The sequence below is a fragment of the Emydura macquarii genome, unplaced genomic scaffold, assembly GCF_026122565.2.
Source record: "Emydura macquarii macquarii isolate MOO-44397 ecotype Brisbane River unplaced genomic scaffold, CSIRO-AGI_Emac_v2 contig_3113, whole genome shotgun sequence".
NCBI classification, from domain to species: Eukaryota; Metazoa; Chordata; order Testudines; family Chelidae; genus Emydura; species Emydura macquarii.
The window spans coordinates 1,358,843-1,385,113 of record NW_027133250.1 but is presented as its reverse complement, the minus strand read 5'-3'; the positions used below and the strand labels follow the sequence as shown (position 1 = coordinate 1,385,113).

General features: G+C 43.9%; 1 protein-coding gene across 1 annotated transcript; it reads left to right on the top strand.

Moving 5' to 3' along the window:
- The first annotated feature begins 1,888 nt into the window (after nt 1-1,888).
- Nucleotides 1,889-23,166, top strand: STX12 (syntaxin 12). The gene is given in 10 exon segments (XM_067530761.1): nt 1,889-2,113; nt 2,116-2,185; nt 7,115-7,184; nt 10,568-10,667; nt 16,152-16,289; nt 17,251-17,294; nt 18,451-18,556; nt 19,138-19,210; nt 19,452-19,534; nt 21,545-23,166. Coding segments are annotated over 10 exon segments (825 nt in total). The 5' UTR covers nt 1,889-2,065; the 3' UTR covers nt 21,638-23,166.
- Nucleotides 23,167-26,271: the final 3,105 nt, after the last annotated feature.

Sequence of the window (26,271 nt, the reverse complement as noted above, 5' to 3'; positions counted from 1 at the left end):
GCTGCACAAATGGAAAATTAAAGACTCTCCAGTGTGCAACTGTGATCACCAAGAACAGATCATGGAACATATAACAATTCAATGCCCGATTCACAAATACAAAGGAGGCATCACAGTGATACACTCTGCTATTCCAGACACCATTATCTGGCTTAACCATCTGAATGTAAAATTATAGTTGTTGCTCTACATTTACATCAGCCACTACACTACAAAGAAGAAGTGGAAGAAGGACAAGAAATAATGGGCTTAATCTGCAGCAAGAGAGATTTAGGTTAGATATTAGGAAAATTTTTCCAATGATAAGGGCAGTTAAGACCTGTAATAGGCTTCCAAGGGAGGCTGAAGAATCCTCATCATTGAAGGTTATTAACAACAGGTTGGACAAACTTGTCAGGGATGGTCTAGGTTTACTTGGTCCCACCTCAGTGCAGGGAATTGATAACTTCTTGAGGTCCCTTCCAGCCCTATATTTCTATGATTCTATGATTTAAAAAAAATAAAAAATTAATGATTTAAATCAACTGAATTTCCTCATGAGCCAATATAAAAATGTATGTGTTTCCAGGTGTTATTTAACCTCATCAAATAGCAAGAGGGTCCTCACAATAACATTAATTCATGGATTCATAGATTCCAAGCCAGAAGGGACCATTGTGATAACCTAGTTTGATCTGGAGTTTGACCTCAACAGCCATAGAACATCCGCAAAATAATTCCCAGAAGAGATCTTTTAGAAAAACAGCCAATCTTAATTTAAAAATTGTCAGTGATTGAGACTCCACCACAACCGTTGTTAAATTGTTCCAATTATTTATTAACCTATTAAAAATTAAGCCTTATTTTCAGTCTGAATTTGTCTCACTTCAACTTCCAGCCATTGGATATTATACCTTTCTATGCCAGATTAAAGACCCTGTTATCAAACATTTGTTCCCCATGTAAGCACTCATAAACTTTAAGCAAGTCACCCCTTAACCTTCTTATTGTTAAGCTACATAGATCGATCTACTTGAATCTATCACTATAAGGCAGGTTTTCTGATCCTTTAATCAGTCTTATGGTTCTTCTCTGAACCCTCTGAAATGTATTAATACGCTTTTTGAATTGTGGACACCACGACTGGACATGGGATTCCAGCAGCAGTTGCACCAGCACCAAATAGGAGGTACAAAACCCTCTCTATTCTTATGTGAGATTCCTGTTTATGCATCCAAGGATCACATTAGCCCTGCTGGCCAGAGCATGGCACTGGGAGCTCATGGTCAGCGGATCAGCCACCACAACCCTCAACTCTTCCTCAGTCAGCCAGAGCCTCCCTCGCTGGAGTCCCACAGCCTGTAACCCTGGCCTAGAGTCTTGGTTCCCCAGTGTCGCCAGACTACAACGCACACTGCTTGCTTGTGCCCAGCTTCCCAACCCACGCCACCCGGCCTGCCCCGCATCAGGGCCCTGCCCGCTCCTCCATCGCCTGCCTGCCCAGGGGCAAAGGCCCCAGCGCCAACCAACGGGTTAATGCAACGTAACCCCGCACCGCCCGGCCAGGGACCAGCTGCGCTGCGAGCAAACCCGGATCCCGATCCCGCCCCAGCCAGCCCGGCTGTTTGGGCCCAGGCTGCCCGACTCCATCCGAGACCCGCCCCACAGGAGAGCGTCACCGCCTGCCCCGGCTGCCCAGCGCCGGGCGGGAGCCAGCCCGGGAAGGCCTGGCCCGGGTCAGGGCCCCGGAGCGGCGCGGCGCGGCGCCCCTAGCAGGGGAACCGGGCACCGGGCACCTCCTGCCGCCGGGGGTCCCAGACCCGGGCCCGCCCCTCCATCATCAGGCCGGGTCCCCGTAACCATGGCGCCCATCCGCCCCGCCCCCTTTCTCGCCGCTGAAAAGAGGCAGTGAGTGCGCATGCGCCGCTAGGGAGGTGGCCCTCTGCGCCGAGTGCTAGTGCGCACGCGCAGTTTCTGCTGAGGCGGATACCGAGGCGCTGAGGCGGCGTTCAGGCTCTGCCCCCTTCAGCTGAGCTCAGCTCCGGCTGCCCCGGCCCGGACCCCCTTGCCCCACACCGGCTTCGCCATGTCCTACGGCCCGTTGGACGCGTGCCGGCCCGGGGGCCCCAGGGGCAGCCGCCGCCCCGGGACTTCAGCGGCATCATCCAGACCTGCAGCGCCAACGTGCAGCGCATCGCCCAGTACAGTGAGTGCGGCCCGGCCCGGCCCGGCCCGGTGCGGTGCGGGGGGGAGGGGAGCGGCGCAGCGCAGCTCGGCTCGGCCCGGCCCGGCTCCATTCCTGGCTCTCGTCGCCTGGCCCTTGGTGCCCTGCCCTCTCCCGCGCCCGTCCGCTTCTAGCGCCCTGGGGCGCGGCGACTCCCCGCCCCCCCGCCGCCCCCAGTGGCTGTCGCCGGGCCCCGGTCCTGGCCCTGCCCCCCCCCCCCCTGCGCTGGCTCCTTCCTTCGGCAGCTCCCGGGCCTGGCCGCTCCCGTGCTGCCAGCTCTGCGCGGTGCCCCGCTCCCTCCATCACCGCGTCTGGCCCGGCCCGGCCCCCAGAGCCGAGCTCCGCACTGTCCCCCGGGCCCGCGCTGTTTACAACCCTCTGGTTCTCTCCATCCCTCTCCCTCCCGCGCCGTCCGAAGTGCTGCTGCTGACATTCCTTCCCCGCTGTCACTGGCAGCCTGACCCTCCCCTTCCTCTGCCTCCCCCAGGGCTAGGGCATGGCATGGCCCTCCAGTGCTGTGCCTGTGTTCTCGGGTACTCTTCTGACAGCTTCCCCACCTGCCGCTTCGGACTGCAGCCAACCCTGGGTCTCTCCATTTCCCCTCAATTTCTTCTCCATCCTCATCCTTCCTCTGTCTTTGTGTCTCTTCACCTTTCTCAATATGGAAAATAATGAATGGTGGCCAGCTACTCATTACAATTCCAAAGTAAATAGCTAATTGGGCTCACCTGTTTCTTACTAAGCAGTTGGTTGTCTGCAGAAGAGTTGCTCCTGATCTCTTGGAAGTGGTTATATGGAATGTTTAAAATCTAAAAATGTCAGCGGGTATGGAAGTGACCTGAAGTAACTAGACACAGCTTTGGGAAGGGGGTCCATCAACCACAGCAGTTTCCTTACAATTTGGCCACATTCATAAACATGCTTTGTCAGATTAACCTGTCCATTTGCTGCAACAGCCAGTCATCTCCTGACAGTACAATGGCCCTTTGGCTTAACACCAACTAGTCCGTTCCTGACTTTTCCAGAATTTGTTTTCCTAGAAGGTCTCTTCATCAGCCCTGGCTTCCCTCCATTATGATGTCTACTTCTCTTCCTCCCATGAGACATGAAGCCTTGCCCTGACCAGCAGCACTTGCTAGCTAGCAAAGAGTTTGTATACTTCTTGTCTAAAGTGAAATAAATGTGCATACAACTCTTTTAGTCAAATACCAGAAGAAATTGCAGGACCCACAGCTCAATATTTTGGTGATCAGTTTTGTTTATAAATGTGAAACAAATCAGCTTCCACGGGGGCAAGCAGAGAAGAGAAACTGATGCCTCAGATCTTCGCATCCTTCTGTAAAGTCCTTTTATTCTCTGGGAAAAATCAAGTGTCGCTTGTCAACTTGTTGTTTATTCCTCTAGCTAACTCCACGGGAGCCAGAACATCAAACAAACTAGGTAGCAAACTAGTGGCCTGATCTTGCAAATAGGGGTTTTCAAGATTATTACCTAAGTGCCCAGACACCCAGATCAGGATTCAGCCGCGAAGTAAATTTCGTGTTTGTACAACAGTCTCTGCACAGAAGCACTTACAAGCTCAAGTTTATCTTGAGTAAGGATTTGGAGGACTGGGCCCTTGAGATGAATAGTGCCATCAGTACATAGTACTCAAGTGGCATGCTGCCTGACTTCTCTTCATATCTATAAGACAAAAATAGCATGGTTTTTGTTGTCTTCCACACCCATTCACCTGTCTGTCTCTTCTCTTGTGTTGCCTTGCTTTAATTCTTTGCATAACCAGTTGGGTGAAACAGAATAAAATCCTCCTCTGCTGTGCCCCTTATTAAATCATTACACCTGACTAGTGCCAACAAAGAACGGAGCAGCATATGAGGCTGGGACTAGCCTAGAGCTTCTTAAAATTGTCAAGGTGTAAGGAGACTAGTGTTTTACCAAGGGCTTTAATAAACTAAAGGGTCACCATCAACTTAAGTCACACTTGAGTTTACCTATTGATACAAATGTCCAATATTACTGTAATGGAGAGAGAAGTTACTTTTCCATTTTGTTTACTTTAGACAAAAAGTGCTTTCAGTAGTCAGTTTCACTGTAGTCAATTTTCCCTGTTTGTGTGAGTTTTAAACAGGTGATGCATGTTATACTTCTGTTTTGGCTTTGATCATCTGTACATGGAGTAATATCTGAAAGCTTTCCATCACTTTGAAGACTATTTTGAGCTTTAGATATCTGTTTCTAGAATATATTAGACTTGTGATCCATCACAAGGGTTGTTCTGGCATACAATCTGTGATGCTTGGCTCCTTAGGGTAGGTATTCAGTTTAATGCATGGGGAGATCACTATGCAACTGTCGATTGTGAGAATTAATAAACTCCCGGAAATCAACATGCTGCCTTGGGAATGAGCAATGGGATGGATCACTTGATGATGACCTGTTCTGTTCATTCCCTCTGGACACCTGGCATTGGCTGCTGTTGGAAGATAGGATGCTGGGCTAGATGGACCATTGCTCTGATCCAGTATGGCCATTCTTATGTATCCAGACAAGGTTCTGAGTTCCAGTATTTAATTATTCCATAAAGTCAGAACTGTACTATATGTGCCATTAGGCATTACATTAAAATAAATTGTTATATGTAAATCAGTATAGTTCAAATACACTCCAGTTTGGCTCATGAGCAAACCCAGCATGAGTGACTCGATCCAAGAAATCACACAAATTAAACTAAATTGATTTAAAAAGAGTTTTAGTTAAATAGTGCAACTTCTTTGTGTAGACTGGGCCTAATGTTCTTCTGATATGATGGTTTTGAGCCACGTGTCCCTCTCCATTCTGACTCTCAGCTATTCTCAAAAGATAAAATGGTGGCAGAGTTCATATACATTTTAATCCCACTGTAACATGATTGTAACTGAAGTAGTCAGCAAGATGAAATAGACTTGAATTGTGGTCAGCACACTTAAATGCAGGTTGTTCATGTGTACCTTCTAAGATTCGTCCCTCCTTCCCAATGAGACACTCGTTTTCATATATCCAATATTCTAATAGCCCAAATAAAACACCCCAGTGACTAGAGTACTGGGAGGACTCAGTGAACCAGAAATGTAAAGATACCTTCAGATTCCTCCTGCTCCTGTTGATAACCCAGCATATGTTTCATTGGTAACATCACAGGCAAAGAACCGTGCTTGGGAACTCTGCATGGAATGGATCACTCTGTTGACTGAATCTCCAATTCAAACTTTTAATTAGGCCAACTCTATAAAGGCAGTATCTGTCATGAATTTTATTCAGGTTTTTACATTTCTTGCTTTTACATTACTCATGAACGACTTCTGTTCAGCACCAGAGGTAGCCTATTGGAGGCTGGAGCTGGATATAGTAGGTAAGGGGTAGTCCCTTGAGGTTCTGCACATTGCTTAGAGGCATACCATAAACCTGAAAACTACTCCATTTAAAAAAGAAAAAAGTCTAAAGTAGTTTTATGCACCTGCCTCTGGGTGATTTCAGAACCATGTTTTTGTGTTTTTTAACTCTCTCTCCCCTCTTGCTGTGTTTGACTGACACAAATGGGAAAAATTGACTAATGAAACTGACTATTGAAAGCACTTTTTGTCTAAAGTTAACAAAATGGAGAAATAACTTTCCTCTCTATAGCAATACTAGCTGTTTGTATCAACAGGTAAACTCAGAAATGTGACTTTCTAAGTTGGTGTGCGCCTCTATTTTATTAAACCGTTTGATAGAACACTAGTTACTTGAAAGCACTGTACAAATCAATGAGCAGACTCTTTCAAACACCCCCACTTGGTCTAATATAAAAAAACATTTAGCGTGAGGTATGTTGTGACAGTTGGTGTATAACTTTTGCCTGCTTAGGAATTTAGCATGGATAGTAGGTCAAGTTATTTTCAATAGAGTGTTATAAACAGGTGCAAGAGAACCAGATGGAGACCAAAGCAGTCCAAACAAAAAAGGCCACATTAATATAATTCAAGGAGTGTGTTTGATATCATGCTTGGTAAAAACAGAAGATGTAGAACCGGAAATTAATTAACCAAAATTGGTGTGTCATTAGTAGGCCTAATTGGTGGACAAAATAAGAGGATTGTTTATTCCACCCATCACTTCCTTTTTGGGTCCTTAAAGAAAAAGACTATGGGAAAGAAAATAGATGGGAGCTACCGGAGCAAGCTTCACCGTCCTGGCTGCCACCACACTGTTTTGTGGGCCACCAAGCCTTTGTCATTCTGATACTGAAAGATACCCAGACTAGACCAGGTGACATCACTCCTCTATCAGCTCCTGCTGAATCCCAAACACCACCGGAGATGAAACAGGATCGAACTTCTAACAGCAGCAACAACAGCTCCAGCCTATCTCAACTAACTTCTCTTTTCCCCAAAAGGACAGTTATTACCATTGTTGACACCTCGGAGAGACTCTCGAACTAGGGGGGTTTCCTTCTCAGACTCTCTCCAGCTAAAGGGAAAGGGAACAAACAATGTTAAAAGAGAGCCTTATTTAACACTTTACATTTCAAATGCTTTCACTTGTTTTCCTTTTCTTTATCTTTAATAAAAAGTTAAAATGAATGTTGATGGTATTTGCCATGGTACTAAGCAGACCTTGTTTAACACTGTTTAATATTGGACAATGACTGGGTTATGTTAACATCCATTTATTCCATCTACATTAATACAAACAGGTACATAAGGGTCATCTTAAAGTGTTGGGCAAGCCTTTGTTCAACAAAACTTTGATAGCAACATTTCTTTGGGTGAGATGGTAATACAGCTAGAAGGGGAACGTCAAGAAAAATAAGGAAGCAGAAGTGTAAGGTGTTGATTTAAAACTGTCTTGCCTTGCCTTGCAAATCACCAAACCATTGTAAACTCTCTTCCTCAGCTTCTCAGATAAAGAATTTGATGAACCAGCTTGGAACCAAACAGGACTCCAGCAAATTGCAGGAAAACCTGTAAGTATTACCTGAACAAATGTTTGTGTTCATTTGAGTGATGGAAAGGGACTGGTCTCTTCTGGTTAGTCAACAGTATCCTGGGCAAAAAGCTGCATGGCAGGGCATAAACTTGGTTCTAGTTCTCCCAAAAAGGCAAACTTGGTGAATGAAGGGAACTCGATAGCTGTACTGGGGTCAAAAGCTATCCATATCTGTTTGATATGGACATTGTCACATGGATTAAAAACTAGCTGACGGATCATAACAAGGGGGAGCAACAGCCATGGGTCAAGCTGCGGTCAGGTTTGTGCAGGATCTGTGATAGAGTTAGTACTATTTTAAGCTTCATTTATGATTTAGAAGAGGGAGTAAATGTTATACTAACAAAATTCTTGGATCCAAAATTAGGAGAAATAATGAAAGGCTAATATTCTGAAGGGGGGAGAGATGCCTATAATGCTAGAAGACTGGGCATGAGAATGATCAGCAGCAATAAGATACGTTAGGCATTTTGGTTGCTGTAAATTTAAGCACGCTAAACAAGAACACACTGAGTGACAAACTGTAGGGAATTCAGGTAGAACAACCAACACACTCACATAGATTGTCTAAGCAACGAGTACAGGTGTGCACAAGCTTACAAATAATTGAAGGATGTAAACAGCAAAATGGCAGAGAAATAATTTAGGAGTAGTAAGAGGGTATTAACAAAAGGAAAAAGCAAATGAAAACCTTCCCAACTGTAAGGTCTCTTGGTGATAGAATAATCTCCCAAAGGAAATGGAAGAAGCTCAGTTGCTGTGGACATTAAAATGAGAGTTGATCAAATACTAGAAAACATGCAGTGAAGAATCCTGCATTGACACCAAGAGGTGAACTAAATAACCATAGAATCCCATGTTAGAGATTCTATGAAAGGAAATATCCAATTTATTTGCATTGGGTTTATTCCCATGCAAAGAATCCTTTTGTGTAAGGAATGTCAGAAGTTGTCCCTTAAGGGGCATGTCTGTCTTGGGCTAATGATGCCAGAACTGCCGAGTAACTAGAACAGATCAGGAACCTTCCATTGGAATGACTTTTGAAAGGAAAAAGCTTCCTCTTTTTCCCCAAAATCAAAGATTTCCAGGGGAAAGCTTCAGTTTTCTTGGGTAATTTCAGTTTCCTATGAAGAAAATCTAAATGGAGGCTCCCTGGCTGCCTGCCTGCAAGGTTTTTATCAGTTTTTTTTGCCTGTAGTCAAAGAGCCTTCCAGACTGCTAGTCAGCAAGCCAAAAACTTCTGTTTTGGTTGTCCCAAAACAGAATTTTTCTGGAAATCCCTTTCCATGGAAAATCTGATGGGTTCTGCCTTTTTGTCTCTTTTTTGGGGGATGAAAAATTTGTCTGTAGAAATCTGTCATAGGATGGGATTTTCATTTTCCAACCAGCTATGCTAGTAACAAGGTCCCTGTGTGTAAAAGGGAGCCCACTTCTTTTTCTGTCATCTCTGTACTGGGCAACTTTGAGTGACAAAACAAATATGGGGGATGCCAGGTATAATAGATGCCTGAGTGGATATGGAACGTGTTTTTAACATTACATATGAAGTGCAGAACATTCTAAACTTTCATAATGTAAGCAGGACACAGCTTATGGGTGAAGAAATTACTAATGCTTGAGTGCTTCAATTAGATCATAGTTGATTTGATCTGGATTTAAAGAACTAATCCAGCCATTAATCATTGGTGGCAGTCTAATGAATCTAGTTTCTAGTTAACATGTTTGTTTTGGCTTTTTAAAAAAAAAACAAAACAAAAAAAAACCCCTCATCTTTCACTTGAAGGGATTATTGGTGCTTAACAAATAATGCTTTCTAGGGTGACATTTCAAGTGTATTGATATAAAAAATTCAGGGAAATCCTTGTCAACGCAGCCATTAAGTTAACTTCTCAAGCACCACTATAGTTTTCCTATTGTGGGCTAGAATATGCAATAAGGCAACACAAACTCTATTAGACCTGACTGCTTACTCCTGTACAGCCATTAGGCTAGATAGTTGATAACTTTCCTCTTGGTGTCTTATGGGAATGCAATGAACTTATTGCCTAGTACTTTTTTTAGTATCCCATTCCTTCCTTTCCCCATTTTATGCTCTGCCCCACCACTATGTTCTGTGTGCACGTGGCAGAAAAGTGAAACTTGTAAGAAGCTTAATCTATAAAATGATAGCACTCTTGGTTAATGAATTAATTCCTTCCAAATCCTGCTTCCTAGGGCTGAGAACACTACAAATTACAGCAAGGTGTCTGAAAACTTCGTAACATGAGTTTAATGTAGATTATATGGTAGGCATGCTAATGATGTTTAGCGTTTCCAGTGGTGAACTGCCTGGGTATGCTAAAGCAGAATTGTGTGTGTTTGTGCATCTGAGGACTTTCAATAGTTATGGTGGGCTGTCTGTTCTAGAGGAGCATGACTTCTTATAGCAAAGTACTCAGGAACCATCCAAACTTGCAAGGACAATATCCTAGGTTCCAGAAACCTGTCTTGTAAATCTATGGTACACCCAATATAACCATTAACTGAATAGCTAGTTTTCTTTTCTTCCCCACCCCAACCTCCATGGTTTATTTGTGATGGGTCTGGTAATCATTGTTCATGGTCACCAAAATGAAAGCAAAACCACTCAGCAAAAATTGGAAACCAAAGCAAGTGGGACCCAGTCAGCATTTAAAGAATTATACTTCTGTCTAAAAATGTTTTCCGTAGATGACTAGTGAGGAAAGATTTGAAGAAGCAGGTGTTCTTTGCGCTGGATGTTATCATTCTTGCTATTTAATGGTGTCTTCAGTTTCCCCAGTTTTTTGTGCCCCTTATAGCAATAAGAAGGAGAGAAATATCTTAGTGACAGCTGAACCACAAGATTTAGTAGGGGATCTAGAGCAGATGTAGAACCTGAAATTACTTTAAATACTATCTTTAATCTAGCTAGACAGTGTCCTCTTTAAGTAACATGTCAACAAAATATGTGCACACTGATGCTACAAATGCACCCAACTACAAAAGCTAGAAGTCAGTTCCTCCTTCTGTCATCTTGAGCAAAGGAAGGTGCTCTCTGCTATGTAATATTTATAATGCCTGCAACTCCTTACTCAGGAAATGGTCCTTGGAACTTGTCAGGTAAAGACTTTTCTAATTATTCGATTCTAAGACTAAATAAGCTTCTGCAGACTCTTTATAATTCTCAGACTTAGAGCTGCATTTGAGTTGTCATAATGTGCCACTTAAATGTGCATAATCGTATGCATATATGAATGTGCATAATTACTGATATGCTACAGTGACAATTGTGAATTGTCTGGAGACTAGACTAACAACTTAATTCAGACCCAACTACATAAGCTTGTATTTTTATTTTAGACAACAGTTACAGCATTCTGCAAACCGGCTCGCCAAGGAGACAAATGAGTACCTAAAGGAGCTGGGATCGCTGCCACTTCCTTTATCTGCTTCTGAACAGGTTTGTGGGAGTGAAGTTTTAGTGGAAAGGAAGGAAAATTATCCTAATTTTCTTAAGAAACAAAGACAATAATTTGCATCATTACAGGACAAGTAGGAACTAGTAAATTGGGTGGCCTCTGTCTAAAGAGAGCAGAACTGTATTAGGGATGCTTTAAAGTGGTGACTAAAGGGAGGGAGTCCTTACTGCCCCAACTCACTCATGTCTGTAGAACACAAAGTTTGACTTTCAGCATGCATGGATTTCTGTGCTGAGACTTTATCCCTAAAGAGATTGGGACGCTACCTGGATCTGTGATCGTTCTGTCACGGTGATGGTGACGAGCTTCTTGGTATAGTGTAAACTTGGAAGTCTTCTTGTAAATAAGAGGAGCTTTAATCCATTGGCATCCTGATCAGCTGTCTCTCATGTGTTGAACATCGGTGAATGATCCTGGAGCCTCTGAGTTCTAACTCTGGCTCTGCCATTGAGGGCTTACCCACAACGGATATTACAATGGATACACCAGCTTGCTGCACACTAATATCCCATGTGGACATTGCTGCAGTGCAGTGGAAGTTCCATAGAGCCCTTCAACGTACTGCTGTTTGAAGTGGTGGCACACGACGTGCTCTGTGGAACGTCTCCTGCACATCAGTAGTATCCACACAGGATATTAGTGCAGCAAGCTGTTGTGCTGTAGAGACTCACCCTGGCTTGCTGTGCAGTAACATCCACTATGGACAAACCTTGATTCTCTTTGTGGGCTGAGGAAATTCCTTAACTTTCCGAGCTGTAAAATGGGTATAAAACCTGCCTCCCATTGGGAGCACTAGAAGTGCTGAGTAGAATTCTGTGCTGTTGGTGAGCAGCTTCCTAAAAGTCAGCCTTGTTCGTTTTCCAAACAGTACTGGAACTCCAGGAGTTAGCACAAACCCATCGTTCTCAGGATAAGAACTTTGAGCAAACAGTATTTGAATAGTGAATGTAAACATTTCTAGCGGCTTCCAGTTAACAATAGAGTTTAAGGCCAAAAGGGACTGCCAGATCATCTAGTCTGACCACCTGTGTATCACCGGCTGCCAACAGCACCCATAGACCAAACCGAACAACAGAGATTAGAGCCAAGTATTATAGCCCCCAGGAGCCTAGACTTCTGTGCCACAGGCAGAGAATAAGAGGGACTGAGGTGCACCAGTGCCCAAGGCCTCCACGATGGCAGGGAAATAATTAAGTGAGCTATAGCCAGATCACAGTGGGAAGTGATCTGCATCCACATGCTGCAGCGGAAAGCGACCCCCCCCCCCCCCCACCCACCTCCAAGGCCATTGCCAATCTGACCTGGAGGAAATCCTTTTGACACCACCTATGGCAATGTTAGACCCTGAGCAAGAACCAGCCAGCCAAGCACCTGAGAGAGAGAGTGCTCAGAGCCCTGGCCCTCCCCATCCTAGGTCCCATCTCCAGCCATGGCAGACCCTGATCCTTCAAAGGAAGGAGATAAAAACAAAACCCTTCTCAAATTCTTTTTGGGGAATCCCTTCCTCATCCCTAGAGATGGCCAGCTGAATGCTGAAGCATGAGCTTTTAGGAACATAAGATGTAAACCAGAAGTGAGTTCCCAGGCTGTTAAGCCCTGCTTCCTCTTCCCCCAGCATAACAAGCTACCCTGTCATACAATTGCACTCAAACATTACCATCTCTCTCAAGTTGTTTGTCCCCACAACTCCTGTGAATGTCCACGACCGTCAACGAGAGACACCACTGCAGCAAAATTGACCCTCTGCTCAAATTGGAACAGATGCAGCCTGGCAGTGATTGCAGATGCTTGTCTTGCTAGATGAGGCGTTAGCTTACTTGCTGCTGTGGGGGGGCAAGCTGGTTGTTTGTTACCAGTGACACGTGGTGGGAGGTTTGCAAAGTACATTTGAATTCTGAGATGAAGACTGGGAAGAGTGTGGCAAGAGTGGCTAACCACCGAAAGGAAGGAACTCGGGGGTTATGGTGGGGTTGGAACAAAAAGTAACTACTTCAGACTGAAGATTTGGGGATAAGGATTCTATCTAGGCTGCCTTCTGTGTCCCACTTAGGCAGAGAAGGGGTGGGGGGGAACCTTGTTGCAGGAAAGTAGCTTCTGGGTTCATGGACATCCTCTCAAAAATATCTCCTCTGCATCCTCAACTCTGTCCCTCGCACAATTGTGGAGTGCCCCATACTAGATCTTCCTTAACAACAGGGGGATGTGTCTGTGGAATGCTGTTGGAAAAGCTGTATGGTTCCTAATGAGAATTTACTCTGGTTCTTCAGGACTTGCAGGTACCCAGTGTGCTCCTCCATACATGGAGGGCTCAGCTGTTCATCAGAAAGACTTGTAATCTGAGAATACAACAATTTAAACTTTTTTGCATTACTGAAGTAAAAGTCTTAGGTGGCTGATTATTGCAGCTCGGTGCAATGTCTGATTATATAAATGGACATTTAGGTTTATACTGTGTTCCTGTGAGTTAATATCTTATTGCAAGAAAGGCAGTGTTGATTCTGCTTTCACAAGAGTGTCATGTTTCTAAGAATACATTAAGCATGTGATGAGGCTGAGAGTGTGTATTTAACTATGAACATGGGCATTGAGGAATTCTTCTTCCTGATGCAACTAAATGCACAAATCAATGCTGTTGTATCCTACAAGCTGTAAAAGGAGAGTTGAATGAGAACTCTCCTCACTCCTGCAGTAGAACAGGGATGTTTTTCAAAAAGAGAGGCACTGATCCTTTGCAGAACAACCAGGACTTAATCTATTTTTTTTAAATAATAACCCTGTGTTTAATGAGCCCAAAATGTAAATGACCCAGTAAGATAATTGCGTGGCCAGCTCTTGGCTGTGTTTTAAAATACAAAAATGAATTTCCAGATTGTGCCTCTTCCTTTAGAGAATGTCTGCTGACCCCACACTTTCCTCTCCCTCGTACCGGAGGTTGTATTAGAACAGGGATTTTCAAAGTCTGTTATGTGGACCACATCTTAAGACTCCCCCCGCCCCCTTGCATACCATAGTACAGACTACTTCTCCCTCCCCTGGATCAAACTAACATCCCCATGGCAAATACAGCAATTGTGTACATGGTTTCCTGATGCTTTCCATGTCTTTTGCTGTCCCGTTGCCATTTAATACATATAAATAAGGAAGAGGAGCCAGTACTGTGTGGCCAGCCAACTCTCTGCAGACCACCACTACTCTGCAGACCACAGACTACTGGTTTGGTAAACTGCATGGAAACTTTCCCTAGCTATTTGGATCCTGCAAGCTGTAGAAAGCCATGGATGCTGGTTCTGTAGAAGGCTGACATCCAGAGGAAACAGAAGACCCGATCCAGCTCCAAATTATGGCAACGCTATACTATTAAAATACAATTGGGCTGTGTATTCAGAGCTGTTACTAAGTACCTTAAAAGCTATTTAGAAGCTGTTTGCTGTAAGGGATAGCTGACTGTGATGGAGAAGCTAAATTATAGGCAATGCAAAATTGTACCAAAATGCTGCATAGCAGAGCATTTGTTGGCTAACATCAAGCTAACATCAACATAATTCTAATGCACATCTGAATGCCCTTGCCTTTCCATGGGAAGGTAGTGGGAATTTTATGATGTTCCCTGCCCAAAGGCCTAGAGTACCTAACACACACACACACACACACACACACACACACACACACCAAAATGTAACGCGTCTCCATAGGAACTAGGGAGACAGGCCTGGAATAAACAAAATACAAACCTTAAATACATACGCACTGAGCGCTCTCACTGAATTCAGCAGGATAAAGGAAGCAGTGCTGAGACTTGCCTGCAGGGTGATGTACGTGTGCCAAGGATATCCACGGGAAGAGTACTCAGTGAAGGAAAATATCGTCAGCCATCCTCTACAAAATCCGTTATGGGATGATCTGCAATAGATGTGGGGCAACAGATGTTACCTCAACCTGATCCTACATTTGAAGGCTTAAGTACCAGTTATAAATAAGACTGAAAGTCAATGCTCTGTACAGTTGGTTGTTCAACATGTGCAATTCAACCTCCCTCTAGTGGACAAAAAGTCCTTGACAACTGTTATGCTGCCATGTGGAGTAATAGTTGCGACCCCTGAATATCTTCTGCTGAAGTTCCAATAGTTACTTTTCAGCAACCAAGCCACATGTTCATGAAAGCCTGGATCATCATGGCAAGATTCTTCCCAGCAAATAGGACTGCAACTTTCAACTGTCTGGACAGGCTTCATTGACTTACGCTAGTGCATCAAAGGCCTTCTCATAAAACTGTTTAAGCAGATATGAATAATTTTTCCAATCGGAATGTTGAAATATGGAAAAGAACTGACTGAAGAATCAGAAACTGGGTAACAAACAGCACTGTCTCAAGTTGCAGGAAATCTATAGTGATTACCACACAGATCTGACCTGATCTTAGTTAACATCCAACCTTAATGAGGACAGAAATAAACCAAACTAACCAAATATTAGAAATGTGGACAAAGTAAAATTAAATGAGTCTCCTTGAAGGGAAATGTAGCTAATACATGTGGAGAAAAACATGCTGAAACACAGGCTAGGAAAGTGATGCCGTGAGATTAACGAATAATAGCAAACTAGATGCAACCTTGTATTGTGGCGCAGTCCTGGAAAATGCAGCACTCTATGGGCTTGTCTACACTATGGATGCAAGAGCAACACAGCCACGGTACTGTAGTGTGGACACTTCCTACAGCGACGAAAGGGGGTTTTCTTTCACTGTAATAAATCCACCTCCCTGAACAGTGTTTGCTAAGTCAACGGAAGCATTCTTCCATCAACTTAGCTACATCTACACCAGGGGTTAAGTTAACATAGCAATGGCACTTAGCGATGTGAAATTTTCACACTCATGAGTGATGGTGTGATGTAGCTATGTTGGCCTAAATTTTAAGTGTAGACCAGGCCGAGGGCTTCATACAGAGGCAGTTTATGGAACGGAGAGGCAATAGTTTCCATGTACAGCTCTGTGTAACCACATACGGAACACACTATCCCAAACTACCAGAAATACTGACAAAGTAGAGGGAACTTGGAGAAAGTCACTGACATTCCCCCAGCTTTTGTAAGAGGCCCTTGCCAGGAAACGATCTGGAGTTAAATACTTGGCGAAATAAGCTACTGAGGGATCAGCAGGGGACATAGATGGTTAACCTAAGGAGGCTGGTGGATTATTTAGTGTGGTACGTGTGGGCTGACCAGAAGTAATGGGCTGCAATGTACTGGATTCTGGAAGTGTCTGCAGGAAGTCTCCTTGCTCTCTAAATTTAAAGCTAGACTGGAGCAAACTAGAGAACCCCGCAGTAGGGAATGATCCATCCTCGTCAGGGGATGGACTGGATGATCTATCTGAATACTGGAAACAGGGAGCTCCTGAAGCTCTGTGCTTTGTGGATTGTCATGTCAGTAACTAGTTATTCAAATCTCTTATTTCAATTCTTTAGCGCCAACAGAAGCTACAGAAGGAGCGTTTAATGAATGACTTCTCTGCAGCCTTAAATAGCTTCCAGGCTGTGCAGAGAAGAGTGTCGGAGAAGGAGAAGGAGACCGTAGCCCGAGCAAGGGCTGGTTCTCGTCTCTCGGTGAGTATTTTAAGAGGAGTTATATAGTGAGCTCAGCGAGTTCTGAAGTCTGTTACAAAGGCACCTTGCACTTCTGTGACAAACCATGAACAAATGAAAATGTGCATGTTTGTATTTTGTGGGTGGTAGATCTTAGTAGTCTAGCTATCCATCAGCTCTTATGTATGCTTGGCTACATCAGTGTCTGTTTGCTAGCTCTTTGTATTCTGAAACACAGAGAGACAGAATTCTCTTTCAGTGCCTTCCCTACTCACAAGAGTGGAGAAGCAGGAAAGCAAGGCAGGTTCAGGTATATGTGGTGAGGGGAAACCAAAGCACAGCTGGTAGGCCTGCAATAAGATTCAGCACCAGCCCATAGCTATCTAAAAAGACTTCTTAAATTCTGTCCCACCTTGAGTTACCTCTTGACAGGCACCCTCTCCAGAACCTTTCCCCCCTTCCCTTGAGCCCCTTTGTCCTACTGCTTCCTTAGTGCAAGTTTCCAATTTATTTCCTAGCCACATAGCTGGTTAGATCCTGTTCTGGTGATATTCTTGGTCTCTTGTAAGCACTTGTGATTACTAAGAAGCACTCTGAAAAATGCTTTGATTTGTTCATTTTATTAGATCTCTCTTGTCCACTTCCTCCCCTGCTTCACGTCTAATCCCCTTGGAATATTGATTCTTATTTCTGTTCCCTTGCTGAAATAAATGCACTGAAACACTTATTCTGTGCAGAAAAAAGGAATTAACGAGCAATTACAAAGGACTTAAGCAGACTTTTTAGGGGGACTCTCAGTTGCCTGTGACTTGCAGTGTCCTGTAGCTTGCATCTAAAAACCACAGTAATGCAAGCATCTTAAAGGTACTCACACTACTGTTAAAGCTCTTCGGCGCCATATAGTAAGAGTCCTACCTTGCTATTGTTGGCTGTGCCCATGAAGTCTGTAGTTTGTCACTAATGAGCCTTTCCTCTCTTCCAGACTGATGAGAGACTCAAAGAGGAGCAGCTGGTCTCGTTTGATAGGTAACTACTCGGACTTGCACTCCTGGGGTGCATTTTATCATTTCTATCTATGTGTAACTAAAATGTTACTACAGGAAACTGTGTTAATGCAGAATTATCCCTGACCTCAATGCATAGAGGCCAGGAAACCCAATTCCTACACCCTACAAAACGTTTTCATATGCTGTTCATTTGTATACTGTAATGCGGTGGTACACGGCTCCCAAACTTTTAACTATTTGGAAACTAGACTACTTCACACGTTGGCCATTTGCCCGCCCACCCATAATTAGCATCTCTACTGTATTTCGGCACTCTGAGCTCTTGAAATTTCTTGGCTAGTGAAAACTGCTGGAGGTTCATGCCCTAACTTGGACATAGAATCTTGGTACAGCTTTCCAAAGCATTAATCCTTGGGTGCAGAAGCAAAAGGACCTCTCTCCTCATCCTAAACAAATGAAAACAGGGTCTTGTATTGCACGTGCTGGCTTGTCCCTACCAGTGTCTTGCCTGTGCAATGCTAGATCTAATGCTGTCTCTCCAGGGTGCAGGTGACTTGGGGGTAGGGGCAACTGGCTTGCTTTAACATCTCTGCTGGTGTTTGTTTTCATCTACAGTTGTTCTTGATAGGCTAGTGGACTAAAACAACAAGAGCCTTATTCTGACCTCCAGTGTCATGCATCCAGTAGGTATCCTTCAAACCAGATCCATGCATGGCATTCTCTGCCTAGTACTCAAAACAATGTGCTTGCAGGTTGCCCTCCATAAAGACTTCTGTCTATGCCTATAAAAATACACAGTCCCAGGCACAGTTCCCTAGTATATAGCCATAAGGAACACTTAAATCACAGAACAGAGCATCCTGCACACCCACCTTTCAGTTGCTTTACTGAGATTTTGAAGTATCCTCATGCAAATCCCACTCCTTCCCATCTTTCCTTCTCTGTCACCTGCCCTGAAACAGCCAGTAACCTCTCATCACTAGTCCTTTGTCTCGAAGTACAACTGCAGTACCAGAATCTCTCTGCCTTGTACTAAGGATTTTAATCCACTATTGATTTGGTTTTTTGTCCCTGGAGGAAGCTTTTTATAACCCACTGGCATTGTGGCATGAATGTGGAGTGGAAGCATCTGCTTCTCCAGAGGAGCAGGCTCTCAGTCTGTGTTCTTTCTGCAGTAATGAAGACTGGAATCAAATGCAGTCTCAAGAGGAAGATGTAGCAATAACTGAACAGGACCTTGAACTCATTAAAGAGAGGGAAACTGCAATCAGGCAGTTGGAGGTGAGCTCTAGCACTGGTCACTCACAGCCCCGTCAGCAAAGGGACCTAAACCAAAGGGCCAGGTTAATGTGCTCTGGTCTCATCTATCTGGGGAGGAACCAAGAGAGCTGGGAGTTCAGTGGCCCAGAACCCTTCTAGGACCCTGACGCTGAGATGGGTGAGCCACCTGCTAGCTGAAGAGGGCTGTGGGTAGGTTCCTCCAGCACCCATCAGTGATGCTCTGGAGATGGATGGTAGGAGAGACTCTTTAATTAAAAATGTTCATATCAATCCTGCATTGTGCCAGTTGCTAGTGCCCCAAGACAACTACTGAGTACCTGTGAAGCTTGGTCTCTGTTGTATTTGGAGTGTAAGTCTTAAAAACTTTCATCTCGCACTAGGTGGAAAAAACTGTTACTACAACTATTGAAAATCAATATCCATGTAGGGGGTGAAGTCTTTTATAAAGGGTGTTTAGTCTGGTAAACCTTGGGCCATATTCCTGAGATGGCCATTTAAGCAAAGAAAAAAATAGCTTTGGAAAAATAGTCTATACATGTTCTAACTTGTCAAACTGTTGTTCATTAAACTGTTGTCTTCAGGCAGACATTTCGGACGTCAATCAGATATTTAAAGATCTAGCTATGATGATTCACGATCAAGGAGACATGATTGGTAAGTACATGTGGAGAGCAGATGCCCTGAAAAATAACTGCTCTCTTTTATCTGGCTCTATTTTACTCTTATTCCACATTTTAACTTCAGTATATATGGAAAAACTGAGAGTGGCGATTTAAACCATTGCAGCTATTCTATGTAAATGCCATGTGGTAGCATGTTATGTTGTGTCTTTAATTCTGCAGTTCTGAACTGGCTTTTAAAATAACTTGAGTTCTCTCCCCTTACGCTTATGTAGATAGCATAGAAGCAAATGTGGAAAGTTCAGAAGTCCATGTGGAAAGAGCCAGTGAACAGTTACAGAGAGCTGCTTATTATCAGGTAATGCAAAGCACACAAGAGTTTATCATACATATTGACCAGTGCTACCATCATTTTGCACAGAACAAGGCAAATACACCGAGGCCTACAAACAGTCAGGCAAGTTCTCGCACAACTAGCAAGGACTGAGGTGGGACTAACTCTTCTAATGAACTCTGTCTCCAGGAAAAGATGCAGCACATGTGCTACTTGGCTTATCAGTAAGATACTAGAAACTAACCATAAGTTCCCTTTAGGGCCCTTCTCCTCAGCCTGCTCCTTCAGGCAGAGGATATGAGGCAAGGACAGATGTGGAAAAGAGCTGAAGGTAGCTGCTGGGTTTGTCTTCAGCACTGCATTTTTAAATAAATAAAAACTGATATTAAAAGGTAATGGAGAACGTTCTTTAGCAGAGGCAGGTTATTGTGTTACAGTGGAAACTTACAAGGCTGATCTTCAGACTGATATAGTAAATCTGCGAGTTCACTGACCCAGGCAAAAATCTACTGCCCAATATTTAACATAGATGCCAACACACACAACCCTCTTCACAAAAAATTTAACAGCTGATCTCTCTCCTACCCACCCCTCGACAAAGTGTGTCACCACACACCTCTGGACTTGCGCCACCTTGCCATTTGCTGCTCCTTTCCCCTAACCTACTCGCTCACCACCCACCCATCTGTTCTTCTCTCTTGCACCTAAACAGGTACCAGTTCTTTTTCCTGTCCTACCAAATCTCTTGCAGTAGCTTCTCAAAGCTCCTCTTTCCTGCCACTGTGATTAGCTCTCTAGTGTTGGCTTGATGGCTAGCACCTTTCCTCCTGCCTGCTACACTTGCAGCTCAAAAACCTGTGGCAGGACTCAGGTTCTACTTCAGCCACGCCCTTGCCTAGAGAGGGTTATTGCTAAGGAATCGGGCACACTTTAACCCTCTTGAGCCAGGGGAGGGGAGAGACAGAGATGGGGAGAAGGATGCTACAGTACAGTCAAGCAGCAGTGCTCTCTCCTAGCTTCAGCTGTGAGGAAGGAAACGGCTAGTCTTGGTGGCGGTAGCTGTTCTTCTGCTTGCTCTCGGCCTGAACGAAGGTTTTGGAGCTCTCACTTTGTGTCTGACAACAGAACAGCAGTTGCTCTTGCCATCCAACAGCTGGCAATATCATTGTGCCCATTCCTGGGATTTCTTCACAATTTCACAAACACCAGGGCTAGACTCTTAACATAAGTTTGGAGCGTCTGCATGCGTTGTAGGCATTGGTCATGCTTGTCTGGGGAAATTTCCTACTGTATCTAGGTAAGTGAGACTCTACAAGGCTGCTGTGGGTAAACTTTAAAACAGCTGCATGTCTGTGTACACAGGCATATTATAAGCCTCCAGGTTAGAATGGGGTCAGAGTACAATGAGGAGAGCTGAGGCTATTAAATCAAAGAGCAGAAATCGTGGCTGACGTAGTCTACCCACATATGATGTGCATAGTTCCAAGAAGCTTCTTGGAACAGCCAGTTCAGGTGCACCAAGAGAGGCAGTACACAGGTAAATGGGTTATCTTTTGACCACTGCCTTATTGATGCCCTCAAAGTATCCTAACAGCTGGGAGAGATCTGACTCGTGTAGAAGCCATGCCGGTGTGTCCTATCCTAGCATGGTCAGCTAGGCATTTTAAAGCACAAGTGCACGCTCTCTCACTGTTGTTTTAGCCAGCTTCAAGTAAGGCTCACTTTTTTTTGCCAGCAGCAGGAGTTACGTCCTACTTTCTTCTAGCTGCAGCACCTCCTGCATCTTTATGCTGTAAACACTGCCCATTTTTGGTTTCGGTCCATAAAGCACGTTATCCCACTCTGATTTAACAAAGTGTAACCTGTTCTGTGGGAATCTCTTCCATTCTCTTCCTGAGTCAAGACAGATGTGCTGTGCTTCCACTTTTGCTGCTATTTCCTGTCCAGAGTGCTGTAACTAGCCGTAGTCATCGAGTCTCATGTCATCTGCTGTTTTAGTGTCACATTTTTTTTTTGTTCTATTTCTTTCATTAGAAGAAATCTCGTAAGAAGATCTGCATCCTGATTTTTGGCCTTGCGGTGGCTTCTATAATCTTAGGATTCGTTATCTGGCAGACAACAAAATGAAGTCCTCTCCTGGAATCTAATCTCATTGCAGAGTTTTCCCCTGGGAAAACAGGCTGACTAGTCTTGGAAATGAATTGACCACCTCGAGAGAGCACAAACCAGAATGTTCTCTAGTAATAGATTTAGAAACTAACATGCAGATAACTAGTACTTGGAATTAGTAAACCATGGAGACAGTATTTATCAGTTTATGTACAAATTCTATTGCTTTATGTAATTAAACTATCTTGTGTTTTTTGCTTTCTGTATTGTATTATGATTATTCCCTGTCCCAACTGTATATTGACGAATGTGATCAGTAATTGGAGATGTCTTGTTTTTTAGAAGTGGCACTACAATTCTTCTAACATTTTTATATGTATAGTTGTACTTTATAGGAGTGACGCAAATAGGAATTAATTCCAAAGAGGGTGCAATGCTAATTTTCACGTTACCTTGACCCAGCAATTCCTAAAATCTCTAATATCTGCCCCATGGTTTGATTAGTCTCCAGGTGGCCATAGCTCTTAACTCTGCTAGAGAAATTTCACCACCACATCTTTGAATGGTAAGGATTAAAATGCATGAGTGCTGAAGTTGGAACCACTAGTGGGCTCAGTGACTGATCAGTTGAGTCTATAGATGATTGTAACTGTTTTTATTAGTTGGTAGTGGGTTTTTTCACATCAGTGTTTGAGGTGACAATGCAGTTTTTAACATACATTATTTCCTAGTGAGACTATAGCTGGTGGCTTACTGTTATCAGACACTTAAATCTTCCCACTCTGCACCTCCACCATTGTGTAGAATTTAAAAATTGCTCTTGAAACACTCCCTATGGCACAGGCAAGCCTGAAATCTGTAGCTAAACATATTTAGTTTTTAACTAGTTAATGTGACAACTTCACGCTTTTAATGGTGGTTTTTAAATGAGTCTTCAGTGAGAAAGCCATGCACAGTTGGAAATGGAGCTCAAGGATTTACTGAACTTTTTTTGCTAGTTTGTATTAGCCCAGACTGGATTGTTGAGAAATGACTCTTGAAGCTCTATTACTAGTTAGTAATGTGGAACTGGTACTAGAACAGATAATATGCATTTTGTGAACAAATAGCAGTTGTAAACATCCAACTCTTTATACCTTAGGAACAGAAAATTTAAGAACTTGGTTTAGTAAGTCAGTGGTAGTTTTAGAATGGTGGAGGGTCCTGCTTGACTAAGTCTTTCAGTGGGAGAGATCTCTGGTTCTGCTGAGCGTTCTGTAGTAGGGCTGGATAGCACTTATCTGCCACCCCCATTCCTCGATGTGGTTCTGAACTGAAATGCACTGTTGGAAAAGTAGGATTCTAACTAAAGCTCATCATCATGTGGTTAACTGCAGCATACTGGCCCATTTTGTATTTAACCTTTATTCCATGTCTGTCTGTCTTAGTTAAAATACTAAACTAAATGTGAAAACTGAGAGGGAATGTGTTTTCATAATTGCACAATTTTTTTGCACTATTGCACCATCATTCCATCCAATAACTGTCAATAAACATTTTTAAAAGTCTTTGATCAGTTGTCTTTCTCATACAATTTGAAGTGTAGACAAACCTCTTGTGCTAGAGAAAATGTTTTGTCACTAAAGCTGCAAAATTTATTTCTTGAAGCTGGCCTCTCTAGCTAGGGTAAAAGGCTGTATTCATTCCAACCACTCTTGCTCGTGGCATTTCCAATGTTCATTTCTGTAGTGGTAGAGCTTTAATGTAGTTAAGGTCATGTAAAGTGAGCAATAACTCACTTTTAGGTGGAGATGTACAAGACTTCCATGCTGAAACTCGGCTTACACTTCAATTAAAAGTACACTGAACTTGGCCTCTTACTGAACATTGTATCATGTACACTGAAAGATCTGCCTACCATCACTGTCTTTTAAATGCTCTTTGGAGAGCTCATCCCACATTGTTTGACTTATGGGGCAAGAGACCTTAGCATCTGCATGCTGCTCCTTTCATTGTCAGGTAGTGCTCCTAAATGATCCAAGACTTTGCCTCCTCCATGGACGGTGTCTGTGCTGTACTGATTATTGGGAACTGACTGCAGCGAGGTGCACTGCTGCATAAAAACAAACTGCTGCTTTTCAAAGTGGCCTCTGTATGTTCGTTCCCACGTTGGGGATATGCCATGGTTGCTGCTAGTTTTAGAATATTCTAGACAGCTGTGGTGTGGTCTTTGCTCCTACATAAGTGCATATTTTGTGGCACTAAATGTTCAGTATTTAAGGCTCTAAAACCGCAGTTCTTCCTTTTTCTGGGGTTGGTTGCAGGTGCTGTACCCAGAGTCTGGTGCCTAGCAGCCTTCTGCCTGTTGGTTTTAACTCACTGGTTTTGTTCTTTGGGGGAGCAGTTCTCATCAGCGCATCTTCCTAGAGCTTGCTGCTTGCTAAACTCTCCCCAGCAGGACTGTGGCAGAGGTTACTTCCATGCACCTCGGAGTCCTGGCCTAAACTCCAGCCTGAGTTTTTCACGAATGGAGCAAGGGCAGTTTGGAACACAGGCCTCTTTTTCTGAAGTGAAGGGACAGGTCAAAACAGGAGCTCAGCTGCCACTCAATAACTTTCCTAGAACAGGTGCTCTCACCCTCTTCTGTACTGTTCCACCCCCGTTCCCTTTTCTACATGACCTCTCCTTTCCATTTAGCAAGGCTGGGTGAGGACCCCGGCCCTAGAAGGCTCTGAAATTTCCACCACAGCGAACAGGCAGAGGCAACTCATTCTCATACTCCAGCTGCAGGTAAGCTTAGCTGCAGTCCCATCTGCAGTGCTGTGCCTCTTCCTGTACTAGCCAACCACGGTGTGATCCTTGAACGGCGTCTGTTCTGTGCTGGGAAAGTGGACGGCTCTAGTTTTCCTTTTTAAAAACTGCCTTCTGACAGTGCAGCAAGAACAGATTCTACAATGGAAGCTGTGTATGGCCCAACCCTTACCACAATCTTAGTGTCCTTCAGGGGCATGGAAAAAATCTTCCCTTCTGCTAGAGTCATTAGCGTGCCTATAGCATGCTACAGTCCAAGTACATTCAAAGGAAATGACAAGAATCTGAAAATCCCTTACTTACCTACTTCATTTTTAAAAAAATCCTTTTTGGAGGACCCACAATGTACTTACTCCTCTCTCGGAAGCAGTCAATCTGAAATTACTGCTGCCATTCTTGACAATTGCACACAAACGCATGCTCTGGCTTTCTACAGAATGCTTGTAAAAGGAAGCTATATTTAAATAACATTGATTAAAAATAAAGCAGGCCCCACCACAGAAGGAGGGGGAAAAAAGTGCTAGAGAAATTCTTTAGTTTTGCCTCCAGTTTGTTTCCTTTTTGGTTTTAACTCTAGGTGGGTGTTTAAGTTGCAGGGAATACATTTTTGAATTGCCTGAAATGTTAATGCTTCACTCATAGACAGTACTGCAGGAGCCCTTGGGCTTTAGTCTTAAACTAACTGTTTGACCTTCCTCAGCTCAAGCAATTAGTCTGTTTCACTTACTCAGGGTGGAGAAACTAGGTTGGTTTGCTTCTTAAATCTTGCTTTAAGAATCTGGCCACATTGTATTCGAGTTCAGTCCAACTTTTCCATTGACTTTTATAGCTTTTTCTTTGCAAAGCAGCAGGCCTGTGGGCTCAACCATCTGGTTGAGTCAAAATCAAACTTCAAACGTGATTAAAATAGACTCGGCCCTGCATATTTCAGCTAGAGAGTTGCAAGTATTGGAGTGCTTCCTCTCCCTCCTCCCCATCTGAATGAAAAATACACCAAATGAGCCAGGGTTCATACTCCTCTGATCACACTCACTTGCTGGGGTGCTTCTTACTGCCACCTGTTCGTAATATGTATGGCTCCCAGTGAGTGCTGGAGGCAGTGCTAATGCAGCTTCCTAGCTGTTGGTTGGATTCTCCTGTTGCTTCAACAGATGAGGTTCAGCTAGTGTTGACTTGAGTTATGGGAGGTGTGGCTCTTTTTGATGGCTTCTCTCATGAGAAGTGAGTCTGATCCTAGATTTGCAAATGCCAGTTGCATGTCTTGCAAGTGTGGTCGGTGTTGCAGGGAGGGTTTGAAGCTTTGGCCTTACAACATATAAGAGAGCAGAGACCTTACAGGCCACTCCTCAGAAGTGGACAGGGCATCACGCCACAGACCTCTCCATCTAGTGCGATGAGTTCCCAGGTTTTAATGCCTATCGTGCATGCTTTGAGGTTGGCTTTCAAGGTGTCTTCATATCTGAGGATGGGTCGACCCTTAGAGTGAGTGGGTTCCCGTGCTCTGGGCTGGAGACCCCTGCTTTCGGTATATGGGAAACCTCCATGCGGACCATGTGTCCGATCCAGCGAAGTTGAGCCCTGATGAGCATGCTGTCAATGCCAGGGATTTGGCATCTCTCAAGGCCTTCAGTGTTGGGGATCCTATCCTGGCACTTGATGTTGCAGATGGATCTTAGGCAGGGAAGGTGGAAGCTCTCCAGCTGTTTGATGTGGTGGTGGTGAAGCATCTCTGTCTCACAGCTATTGAGGAGTGCGGTGAGTACAACAGCGCAGTAGATTTTTTTTACCTTGGTTCTGAGGCGAACTGCACACTCCCTCCAGAGTTTGTGGATGGCATTTGGCAGGCTCAGGCTGGCCTTTGC